This window comes from Hyperolius riggenbachi, chromosome 2 (genome assembly GCF_040937935.1).
Source record: "Hyperolius riggenbachi isolate aHypRig1 chromosome 2, aHypRig1.pri, whole genome shotgun sequence".
Lineage (NCBI taxonomy): Eukaryota > Metazoa > Chordata > Amphibia > Anura > Hyperoliidae > Hyperolius > Hyperolius riggenbachi.
The window spans coordinates 512775254-512788281 of record NC_090647.1 but is presented as its reverse complement, the minus strand read 5'-3'; the positions used below and the strand labels follow the sequence as shown (position 1 = coordinate 512788281).

The 13028-nt window shown below is 44.7% G+C and overlaps 1 protein-coding gene across 7 annotated transcripts in view; it reads left to right on the top strand.

Annotated features, from left to right (window-relative positions):
- SAMSN1 (SAM domain, SH3 domain and nuclear localization signals 1) overlaps nt 1–13028 on the top strand; it is a 204674-nt gene that overhangs the window by 83985 nt on the left and 107661 nt on the right. For 6 of the 7 annotated variants that reach the window (XM_068270528.1, XM_068270527.1, XM_068270526.1 and 3 more), the window contains one exon: nt 1570–1701. In XM_068270528.1, coding sequence (XP_068126629.1) covers nt 1570–1701 — 132 coding nt within the window. Of the gene's footprint in view, nt 1–1569; nt 1702–6407; nt 6426–13028 lie in introns of those variants that run through there. The other variant, XM_068270532.1, reaches the window with a different exon arrangement.

The window sequence follows — 13028 nt, the reverse complement described above, 5'->3', positions numbered from 1 at the left end:
AGATTCTCAAGCCTCGTACACACGAGGCACAAAAGTCACAAGTGACCAAAAAAAAAGCAGGTCCCTCTGTGCAGCAGCCGTACACACGGCGCACAGAGGGACAGAGATGCAGCGGAAGCTGTCACCGAAGGTTCCTCCCCAACCCCCCCCCCCGCCGGAGGCTCCGTCTATGGGTTGCTGTCGCTAGTCCGCATACACACGCAGTACTTGTGGCAGACTAGCGACAGTTACGGCGAAGTGGCGGTGACAGCTGTTGCCGGCGATTGGCCACGTCAACCACCTGGCGACAGCTAGGACTGGCGACGGTTCGTGGCGCCGCGTCATACACACGGGGGACCTGTCGCTGCAACACGCGCGTATCACATGGTTACGGCGACAGTTGTAACCCGTGTGTATGAGCCATCAGAGTAATTCCAGCTGATCCTCCAGGGATTCAGAACAAGCAGCCACCAGCCAGGGATGGGAAGCTCATTATGAACCTGTAGTTTTTGGAACTTCTGGCCCAAGCTGCTCCTTGATAGGGTCTTAGAAGCCATACAGCATTTACCTGTTTGCAAGTAGTGCTCACACACACACAAATTTGCTAAGCAGAGGTAGCTATGAGGATATCCTAGATTATATTTTCACGCCATACCAATAAAATGGCCTTTAAAGAAAACCTGAACTGAAAATTAAAAGTCAAAATAAGCATACACAAGTCATACTTAGCTTCCATGTAGTCTACTCCTCAGTGTCTTTCTCCTGTCCCGCATCCTGTTTGTTCACTGTGATCAAGGGAATTTTTCATCCTCCATTTTGAAAATGGGCATTACTCCATAACAGCTTTCTGGTCAGCACACAGTTAAACTGTAACATTGCCCACTTGAGCCATAGGGAAACATGGACATTTACCTGGTACATCAGTTTTCCTCTCAGCTATAACTGACAGCAACTGATATTTTACTGACAGCAACTGATATATTTCAGATCTGACAAAATATTGTCAGAACTGGAAGGGATTATTATCAGAAGAAAATGGCGAGCTTCTGAGAGGGACTGATGGCAAGGTAACTATGTAATGTTCATTTGAAGTTACCTCATGTGTATATTTTAAATATTTTTACTCAGTACAGGTTCTCTTTAAACCACCAGCAAACCAGAAAATACTTTGAGAGTACCAGGGGCGTTGCTAGAATCCTTAGAGATCCGGGGCACTTTTGGGCACTCCAGCCAAAAAATGGGTGTGGTCACGTAGCAGAATAAGGGTGTGGTCTTGGGTGGAGCCAAATTTACACTAACTTAACAGTGGACTAAGTAGGCCTGCCAAGCAAAATGTTGGATGAAGCCCCCTCTCCATTAACACAAAAAAATACCCCAAGAAATGCAGCATATCACATAAATAGTCAGTGTCACAGGCAGAGTGCTGCCTGGTAATTGCTCACTACTGCCTGGCAACTGCTTGCTGAGCACACAGCTCAACTTGCCGTGGAAAAAGGGCCTTAATGATGTTAGTGGAAGCCAGAAGGAAGAATTGTATTCAAAAATAAAGTTTTGTATTTTTAGGAGTACTCATGGCATTTCTATTTTCAGGAAGGGTCTATGGACAATCTCTATGAGCCAGTACAGAACATCCAAGAAGCCACCAAGAGCAAAATCCCCAGAGCGATGAGCCCTTCTTGTATGTCCGTGAAGAGTGAATCACTAGGACGATCCTTTTCTGTGGTGAGTGAATAGTAATCAATATTGTGCATTCAGTGCTTTGCTCATCCTTATTATCTGAATGTGCACTAAATGATTTAATTTTACCTTGAATAAACAGCTAATTCTTAAAGTGTGGTACTTATATGTAAGTGCACTTAAATTAATTTCAAATTGAGGCTCTGACCTTTAAATCAATGTACTTGCAATACTGGTTTTACTACAAGCTTGTCACTGACATGATTTACATTACTAGGATGGGTCAACAATAGAGCAAGAGTTTAGAAGTAGCAAAGTGGCTACGGGTAGCTTGGTGGACAGTAACTATCCAGTGACTAAGCCCTAAAACTGAGTAGGACCCTTGTTGATGAGTATGAAGAGGGTTAGGGTAGAAAGAGGTGCATTAAAAGGAATTGAGCACTTGGCAATATATATATTTTTTTAAATGAACCTCCCCAAAGGGAGGTTCATAATGGAGTGTGCCAGTGTGTGTGTGGGGGGGGGGGGGGGGGAAGGGGGGTGATTGGGGTTGAGCTACTTACCTACAGAGTGCTGCTCCTCTGGCCCCCAGCCCTTATGGGATGCGCTGTCTTCTCCGCTGACCAACCACAACTATGCCAGATTTTCAACTTTCCACTAAGTGTTGCGCTGCAATGCATGTTGGGAGATGTCGTCTGTAGATGCGAGAGCATCTCTGTACTCACATCCACAGAATACATCTCCTGGCATGCATTGTGGTCGGCATACACACACTAACTTTTGAATAGTTTGTGCACGTAGCTTTAGATTAATTGGGGAGAAGCAAAGATTTGTTAGAATGATGTAATACTGGGTTTTCATACTTACCATATTTAGCAGCTCCATCTGCTGCTAGGAGGGTTACATTAAAGCTGTCAGTAATTGGCGACCAGGACACAAACATAGTTTTCATACTCAACAAGAGGTTCTTGTCTATAAATGATGGCTTCAATGCAATCCTCCTAGCAGCAAATGGTACCCTTTTTTACTTACCGCTCCCCATATCTAATCTGAATACCAAAAATGGAAAAGGGCAGAAAATGCAGCAACTCACTGCATGAGAGTCAGAATACAACCAATGATACATTATTACATACATACAGGGCAGACTTACTGGGCCCCCTCACTCCCCTCTGTTCCCTCCCCCCCCCCCTCCAAAAAAAAAAAGAAAGAAAAGAAACACGATGTCTGTGCTATCTAAATACATAATAATAATAATAATATGATAGGACATTAAACTATGACTATAATTATGATAGGGCATTAAACTATGAGAAAAATATGTCTGCAGATGCTTGTAGTCTCATAGCAATTTCTATGGGACTACAGTACATGCGAGCGTAGGGGGAGGCAGAGCGGTGGTGGTGTTGGCACATCAAATTGGAAAAGGGCCCTGCTCTCTGTCCCACCTCCTTCCATCCCAACAACTCAATTGCTACAGGGGGAGGCGGGGAGGAAAAAAAAAAGAGAAAGAAGCTGTGTATATATGGGGTTGTTCGCCAGGCCCCAGACACACTCGAGCCCCACACACCAGATCCCCCCCCTCCTCGTAATACCCTGTTGGTGGCCCTGCATCTATATACAGTACGTGAGACTTCTTTGCTCATGGACACAGTTAAGTTCACAATCCTTCTTTAGCTTGCTATTATGAAGAAGAAACCGTCCTCGAACCATGAAAATCCTCAAACCATTTTCCATAAGTGTCGTTCTGCTCTGTAAAAAAAATGAAAATCACCACTGAAATACAAACAGTCGTGAAAAAGGAACAAACTGTGGATGCTCTGAAATAATGAACAACCATCTAAGCAATTAAATAGAAGCGTTTGACAGTTTATTTTTAACTGAGCCGCACTTACGGCAAGACTTTTAATGAGTAGCAGTAAAAAAAAAAAAAAAGAGCTGTGGAAAGATAGGAAATAAACTGGAACTGTGAGTAATCAAATGTAAAATAAAGAAATCTTTATTAGGCCATGTCCCTGCAGTTCATTGTAATTACACCATGAATCGATACATTGCACCGCCAACGACTCCCGGCAATCATCAGGGTCATATGTGAAGAAATGTAAAATATTCTGCCACAGGATAATTAGCGTGTTATGCTAATGACAATGGCGACCTATTTTTTTTTTTTTTTTACTATTAAGGAAGAATGAAGAAGTATATTTTATTGTCAGATGAGGATATTTCACCACTTAGAGGATCTCTAATGCACCTGCCGCTTATGTCAGGCGGGAATATGCAAATAACCATGTGTAATTAAAGTGTACAGGCCACGTCAAAACCAGGAAGAAACTGACTCTGTTGCCATGAGACAGGCTCATTATAGGGTCTGTAATGGAGATTGGCTAATGAGATGCTAATTTATTCATCTTATTGACCATCCATTGTCTATAATAATCTATCATAATCCTAGGATCTGTTTCTAAGCAACATGGCCGGTGCTTCCATAGGTACTGGGCAATTGCTGAAGGCAAAACACACGGGGGTACATAAGAAGGGCGCCGCCATGCTGGAGGGTGAAAGCAGGCAAGACAGGGGTGGCAGCGGTCGGCGGGGAGAGGGGACCCCATCCCAGCTACCCCTCCAAAATCATTTAAAATTAGTTTAAAATCAATATAATGTAGCAGGCGGCGAGTGGGGAACTTATTTCCTTGCGTCCCACCGCTGCCACGTCACTTCCTGTAATGCCGTCCTCTGATGTTCATTGAACGACATTACAGGAAGTGACGCAGCGAGCGGTGGAGCGCAAGGAAGTAATTTCCGCCGCCTGCTACATTATATTGATTTTAAACTATTTTTAAATGATTGAAACTAACTGGAGGGGGAGGGGGGAAGGGGGACCCCACGGCAAGGGCTGGGGATGTTTCCACGGACTGGAAACTTCCCTGCCAAATAGCAATTGTCTCTCAAAACAGAGAGAAAAAGATTATTTTTTTTACAAAAACGGATCCGTTCTGCATGGCACAAGTGTGGATATAGCCTAACTGGGTGCACCACCCATAACTGCCACAAAATTGAATTCAAAAACACAAGAATTGCTCCAAGACAGCACTTGCCTTTTATATGGGTCCACAGACAGCCAGTCAGTCAATAAAAAGATGCAAATACATGCCCCCTGCTGGTCACACAATCTCTGATTGTGTGCGACTGAGGTCTCTCTCCTATATATGGCTGCCTGTTTCAGCTGTTGCTGGCTTTGGTTCTGCAGGGACAGGTGCATGTATTTGCATCTTTTTATTGGCTCTGTGCATAGAACTCTCAGTAACGGACATTCCATACAGATCATCTAGCTACAAAGATGTCACCACCAATGATACATTTAAGAATGTAAATCAGGGAGATGAAAGTTTTTATAATGGGTAAAAAATGACTAAATAATCGATAAATTAACCACTTTACCCCCGCCCGTACGAATTTCTCCGTCCCTTTTTCCATCCTTTAACCCCCAGGGACGGAGAAATCCGTACTTTCCGCACTACCGCTCGTAAACACGCCGCCCGCCGCTAGTAAACACGCCGCCACCCGCTCGCCCGGAGATCAATGAACGGGAAAATCCATTCCCGTTCGTTAATCTAAGCCCCGCAATGATCCGCTGCTCTCCGATGGTCAGCGCGATCATTGTGAAAAAAAAACCACGTTGCCAGCCTCCTTGTACTTCCTCCAAGCATCCGGAAGGACGCTTGGAGGTCGCATTAAACAAAAAGTTACTGTTGCCATCTTGTGGCCAAATAGTAAAACTACACCCTAAGCATTTTTTACATAGAAATAAATTAGTGTTACACAAAAAATTAACTCATTACCTCCCACACTCCCCATTTTTTTTTTTTTTTGTAATTAAAAAAAAAATAAAAAATTTACAATTAAAAAAATACATAAATAGTTATCTTAGGGACTGAACTTTTTAAATATTTATGTCAAGAGGGTATAACACTGTTACTTTATAAACTATGGGCTTGTAATTAGGGATGGACACAAAACTGAAAAAAAATGCACCTTTATTTCCAAATAAAATATTGGCGCCAAACATTGTGATAGGGACATAATTTAAACGGTTTTATAACCGGGACAAAAGGGCAAATACATTTCATGGGTTTTAATTACAGTAGCATGCATTATTTAAAAACTATAATGGCCGGAAACTGAAAAATAATTAATTTTTTACCACATTTTTCCTATTTTCCCATTAAAACACATTTAGAATAAAATAATTCTTGGCATAATGTCCCACCTAAAGAAAGCCTAATTGGTGGCGGAAAAAACAAGATATAGTTCATTTCATTGTGATAAGTAATGATAAAGTTATAGACGAATGAATGGAAGGAGCGCTGAAAGGTGAAAATTGCTCTGGTGCTCAAGGGGTAAAACCCCTCAGTGGTGAAGTGGTTATTACTGTAAATAATAAGCAAAGCAATTGTGTTCATTATGTTATTTTAACTACAGTTCCTCTTTAAACTCCCTGCCGATATGATCATTTTCGGATTTTAGGGTGTAAAAGAGGTGCCATTTTCTTCACTTGCTTTTAAACCTTAAAAGCAGGAAAAAAAAAATCATACTGCAGTGAGATCTGCAGCGGCGCAGCATTTACTCACCTCCCTGTGATCCAGCGCTGCAATTCTCCCTCCGTCCTCCGGGTGGCATTCTACTGTCTGTCGTTGTGCTCTCATCGCAGGGATCCAGAGCCTCTGAGGACCGGAAGAAGAATGGCTGCCAGTGTCTGGACTCCGGGGGAGGTGAGTTAGAAACACCCTCTGCGCTGCACTGTCTCTGCATATCTCCCGGTGGCTACCCCGACTCAGGCTCGGGATTACCGCTACTGGCTTCTTTTTTCCACCCCTGAGCGTGACTCATGGTTTACCTCCAGGGAGGTTGAGCAGCAATGACATCAGGTGAAAATCTAATTGACTTTGTTATTAGCGATCCATCTTTATTGAGCCATGTTACTATATTGTCCCCCACAGTGGGGCGTCTTCTGCCCGTCCTTCCCCCTCCCCTCTCCACGGCACAGAACACACTGCATGGAAGAGCACCAGTCAGCATTTCTGTACAGCGAACACAAATGATCCTTTCAGGGCTCTTTCACACTTGGACGTTGTGTTGCAGGGGACGTTAAGGTCGCATAACGTTCCCCTAACGCAACGCATGGCGGTGCTAAAGGTGGACGCTACATAGAGCCGCGTTATGCGGCTCTTGGTGCGCCATTTTCGTTCGATAGTGATAGAGCGAAAACAGCGCATGCGTCAAAAGACTGTGGAGACCACGTGATTGGAACACTCCGCATCACGTGGTCCCGCCAGCCAATAAGCGGCCGTTCCAGGAAGTAAACACTGCAGTGCAGTGAATATTAATTAGCCATGTGGCTATGCACAGTAGCGGACTCTCCCCTCCTCCTCGCCTGCACTGAAAAAAACAAAAAAACAACATTACTGAGCATGTGCAAACAGTCTAACGCGGCTAAAACCGTGTATAACGCACAGCATGCTGCACTTTCATTGAACGTGCAGCATTACACTGTAACGCAACGTGGGCACTGTGAACAGCCCATTGATTTTTCATTACTATGAGTTGGGCTGTGTTACAGGCTGCTCTAACCTGCGCCTGTAACGTCCCACTGTGAAAGCAGCCTTAGTGGACCGTTATTGCCAGATTAAAAATAGGTTGCAGATCTGAATGCACAGCCTGACACAGTCTAGCTGATGTGTATTTACCCCTGCAGAAATGAGATTGTGCAGGTTTCAGTATAACCAGGCTCAAATCCAATAACCTATTACCAAATGCAATTATTGTAATTACATCCTGGGACTGTTGTCTTAAAAGTACTCTTAGGCCTTGTTCACTTCTAAAATTGAAATCACAAATACAAGCATTTTGTGTGCGATTTTTCTTTTAGCACCTTCCGATGCTGCACTGCACGCTGCGTTTTGTTAAAGTGCTTTTCCAAATGCTTTTTCAGAGTGATTTTTTTAATTCACTCCCTGACAAAAGTCAGGAAGTGAACTCTTTGACCCGGAAAAGAATAAATACAATGCATTTATTCTCAATAACGCGAACGCAATCACTGCACAAAGCGATTTTGTGAGTGTTTTGCGATTTCCCTATACCTCTCATTGAGGCAAAATCGCCTCAAAAATGGTACAGGCAACGCTTTGATTAGCGGATTGGAAAAGAACCGCTCAGATGTGAACTCTCTCATATGGAATCATTGCACAAGAGTTTTTAGGGCGATTTTGAAAAACGCCTTCGCTTGAAAAAATGCAGAAAACGCCCATTAGTATGAACGAGCCCTAAAAGGGTCCCGTTCTGGGTTCACTGACACCAAATGGCACCTTCCACAGCTCTGGAATGACATTCTGACTGTTGTGGCAATCCATACTTGCTAAAGAAATGTTCAGCATACACAGTATAATACACAGGGGCGTCGCTAGGCGTACGTACAAAAAGGGCGCCTGGACAAAAAGGGCGCGGGGTGTAAACTCTAAATAATAATTACCTAATCATTAATAGGGTTTATAAAAATAGTGTGCTATATTTCGTTTACAAATAATGTTTAACAAAATTATAAATCATTAAATAATGTTTATGAAATCGGAAATTGTGAAAACGTTAATCTTCCCTGTTTCAAAAGTTAAACTTATAATTACGTTTATAAAAAAAACAATAATATATGTTTAATTGTTATAATTGTATATTATTGTGAATAACCTTCATTTATGGTTTGTTCTTATAATAAAATCTGAAAATATTGTTTATAAGATGATATAAATATAACTACGTTCGTAATAAGCGTTGTAATACATTAGTAATTATTACTAAAATTTTACTAAAACTATACCTAAGCCTACTCTTACACAGAACCCTCCCTGTACCTATCCCTAACCCCTAGACTCCCCTGTTAGTGCCTAAACCTAAGACCCCCCTGTTGGTGCCTAAACCTAAGACCCCCCTGTTGGTGCCTAAACCTAAGACCCCCTGTTGGTGCCTAAACCTAAGACCCCCCTGTTGGTGCCTAAACCTAAGACCCCCCTGTTGGTGCCTAAACCTAAGACCCCCCTGTTGGTGCCTAAACCTAAGACCCCCCTGTTGGTGCCTAAACCTAAGACCCCCCCTGTTGGTGCCTAAGTAACCCTCCCTGTACCTACCCCTAACCCCTAGACCCCCCTGTTGGTGCCTAAACCTAAGACCCCCCTGTTGGTGCCTAAACCTAAGACCCCCCTGTTGGTGCCTAAACCTAAGACCCCCCTATTGGTGCCTAAACCTAAGACCCCCCTATTGGTGCCTAAACCTAAGACCCCCCCCTGTTGTTGCCTAAGTACCCCTCCCTGTACCTACCCCTAACCCCTAGACCCCCCTATTGGTGCCTAAACCTAAGACCCCCCCTGTTGGTGCCTAAACCTAAGACCCCCTTTATTATGTGGATAATAATGTTTTACTAATTGTGCATGCAAAAAATATTTTGCAATTTACGTTACGTACTGATCGCTTTATTTTGTGAATAATAATGTTTTACAAACAGTAAGGGATAAAACTTTAAATAATGTTTTAATTATTTAAATAAGATAAATATGTTTAGAATTTTCATAAACGTTATTCGGCACGGGTGCATTTTATAAACGTAAATCACCACAAGTTCAGTTATAAATCATTAAACATCTCCGGGCGCCGTTTGTAAACTTTATTTAGCTCCTGACGCCGTTTGTAAACTTTATTTAGCTCCGGCGCCCTTTTTTCCTACTCGGCGCCCATTAAACGCTATTTATTATGGGAGTGAATGGCGGCGCCCTTTTTGTCCACTAGCGGCCTGCGCCCTTTTTTCCCAGCTCCCGTCGCTAGCCCTATTTTGGGGTGGCACGTGCCCCCAATCTGTCCTGGGGTGCCACGGATCTCAGCGGCTCCCTCCAGCCGCCGCCGCCGCGTCACTCAGACCTCAGGATCAGGCGGCGAGCCAGCGACCAATCGTGCGGGCGCTAGGACCCAGCGCCCGCACTGATATGCGGAAGTGACATCACTTCCTCATATCGAGCGGGTGCGACCGGCGCCCGCTGGTACTGGTCGGGTCGCCGCTGATCCTGAGGTCTGCTGCGAGGTACGGGGGGGGGGGGGGTAGCGGTGGCGGTGGCTAGAGGGGGGCCTCCCTGTCACTCAATCACTCACTCACTCCCTAAAGGGGCTCCCTGTCACTCACTCCCTAAAGGGGCCTCCCTGTCACTCACTCACTACCTAAAGGGCCTCCCTGTCACTCGCTCACTTCCTAAAGGGGCTCCCTGGCACTCACTCACTCCCTAAAGGGGCTCCCTGTCACTCACTCACTCCCTAAAGGGGCTCCCTGGCACTCACTCTCTCCCTAAAGGGGCTCCCTGTCACTCACTCACTTCCTAAAGGGGCTCCCTGGCACTCACTCACTCACTCACTCCCTAAAGGGGCTCCCTGGCACTCACTGCCTAAAGGGGCTCCCTGGCACTCACTCACTGCCTAAAGGGGCTCCCTGGCACTCACTCACTGCCTAAAGGGGCTAACTGGCACTCACTCCCTAAAGGGGCTCCCTGTCACTCACTCACTTCCTAAAGGGGCTCCCTGGCACTCACTCACTCCCTAAAGGGGCTCCCTGGCACTTACTCACTGCCTAAAGGGGCTCCCTGGCACTCACTCACTGTCTAAAGGGGCTCCCTGGCACTCACTCACTGCCTAAAGGGGCTCCTTGGCACTCACTCACTGCCTAAAGGGGCTCCCTGGCACTCACTCACTGCCTAAAGGGGCTCCCTGGCACTCACTCACTGCCTAAAGGGGCTCCCTGTCACTCACTCACTACCTAAAGGGGCTCCCTGTAACTCACTCACTACCTAAAGGGGCTCCCTGGCACTCACCCACTCCCTAAAGGGGCTCCCTGGCACTCACTCACTGCCTAAAGGGGCTCCCTGGCACTCACTCACTCCCTAAAGGGGCTCCCTGGCACTCACTCACTACCTAAAGGGGCTCCCTGGCACTCACTCACTACCTAAAGGGGCTCCCTGTCACTCACTATCGGGGTCCCTGTCACTCACTACCTAACTGGAGGCGCCTGTCACTCACTAGCTAACCTGGGGGTCCCTGTCACTCACTACCTAACTTGGGGGCTACCATATTAAGGGGGCATTCTGCCTATTTATGTGAAATGCTGTCTATTTATGTGCCTCATGACTGCTGAATTTGTCTTGTTGGGAGCCTTATGATTTGTTGGGGGCCTCAAGATTGCTGAATTTGTCGTGTTGGGGGCCTCATGATTTGTTGGGGGCCTCATGATTGCTGAATTTGTCTTGTTGGGGGCCTCATGATTTGTTGGAGGCCTCATGATTGCTGAATTGGTCTTGTTGGGGGCCTCATGATTGCTGAATTTGTCTTGTTGGGGGTCACATGATTGCTAACTGCGAGACTATGGGAAAAGCTGAATCCTTTTCATATGAGACAATAGCATTAAACTTACCTTTTTAGCTTTTTAATACAGATAATAAAACTGGGAGGTTCTAAAAAATTGAATACATTTTTCAGGAGTAGGATGGATGAAATTGTTTATCTTCACAGTTTATTTTCAACTTGGATTTTCCATAATGTTCATGTATGAGTTAAAACGTTTGTACAGTATTTAGTTTAAATTGCTGTTGCCACTTTGCGATAGATAAGTGACTTTTGGGTTGCAGTTTGGGCACTCGGCCTCCAAAAGGTTCGCCACCACTGTCATAATCTAATGTCCCACCATTGCTAGGTTCATGTAAATTTGTCTCCACCCGTTACCACACCTATATTCTGGTCCATGGCCCACTCATATTTCGGTGCAGCGCGATAAGCACGCCGCACAACGTGATCCTCATATTTTTGGCACGCTAGCTGCAGTGTGCTGAATTCTGCTGCCTACAGTATGTACAGTATACGCTGTTCTCTAGTGCCTGCACTGTGTGCTGATTTACCTCCAGTGTGTACAGTGTAAGATGTTACTCTGTGCCTTTACTGATTGTAAACCAGCTGTATTGTATGCTGATCCCTGCTACTTTCAGTATGTACAGTATTAGCTGTAAAGCCTGGTACACACATACAATTTTGATTAGCCAATTTTAGCTCTGTTCATAAAATTCATTGTCTGTTGGCCCACTTACTGCACGGGGGTGGTAAAATTGGGGGTCAGTGATTGACCAATCAAAATTGTATGTGCGTATACATCTTTGATCTATGCCTATACTGATTGTAAATTATCTAAATAAAGGACAGGGGGCTCCATCCAATATTTCGATGGGCAGGCCCGTTATCTGTAGCTTGCACCGCTACTAAGTTCATGTACATTTGGCCCCACCCATGGCCACGCCCACTCACCTCATGGCCACGCCCATTTTTTGCCCGCCTGGTGCCCACAGGTGCCCCCGATCTCCAAGGACCCTAGAAACGCCCCTGATAATACATCAAACAATGCAATAACAATATGGCGTCCCTGTTCACATTCCTCTGTAGCTGCAAGTCACTAGTTCATTTGAAGTACAGTTATGGTGATTCCTTCTAATCGCCGATGCGCCAGTGCTTTTTAAAGCGCTAGCGCAGTTGTTACCTTATGGTAGTGATCTTACTGCCGCGATTGCCGCCGATTACAGGCATTTCGCGATTAACGGCAATCACAAAACGTGTTGCCTGCAGCATTTTCTCGTGATTCTGGAGCGATTGCGATGCAGTGCTTATAAAAGCGTTGATTGCGATTGCTCTGAATCGCGAGAGTGTACATTGATTTTTACTGCGCTAATCACAGTACAATTACCCGAGCAAAACCATTTTGCCACATTCAGGTGTAAATTACCTGCAAGTGTAAAAGGGCCCTAAGTGTTGCTGTGTGTACATAGCTTTCATAGGATTTCTGAAGGTCTGATAAAAGTGGCAATCCTGCTGAGAAGGCGCCATCTTTTCAACTGATCACCATTTTTATGACAGTAGTACAAAGATTTGAAAAGTGCTGTTATTTCTGTATTGTTGAGCGGATCTCCACCTTCAGGCTAGGTGCACACATAACACATGGAAGGCTGCGTTTTATGTCATGTTTTATGTTAATGTTGTGTGCGTTTTTGGTGCGTTTGCGTTTTTTACCACAGATGCGTTTTACAAGCGCTTTTTGCGTGCATTTTATTTGCGTTTGCAGTTCACAAATGCATTTTGTATGCGTTTTTCATGTGTTTTTCTTTTGTGGTTTATGCAAATCACTAGGAAGACAACAGGAAGCAGAAATATATATTATAAAACATTTTTTTTCCAAAAATGCATAGAAAAACGCATGAACAACACATACACATCGCGTTTCCATTGACCTTCATTATGTGCGTTTTTGCTGC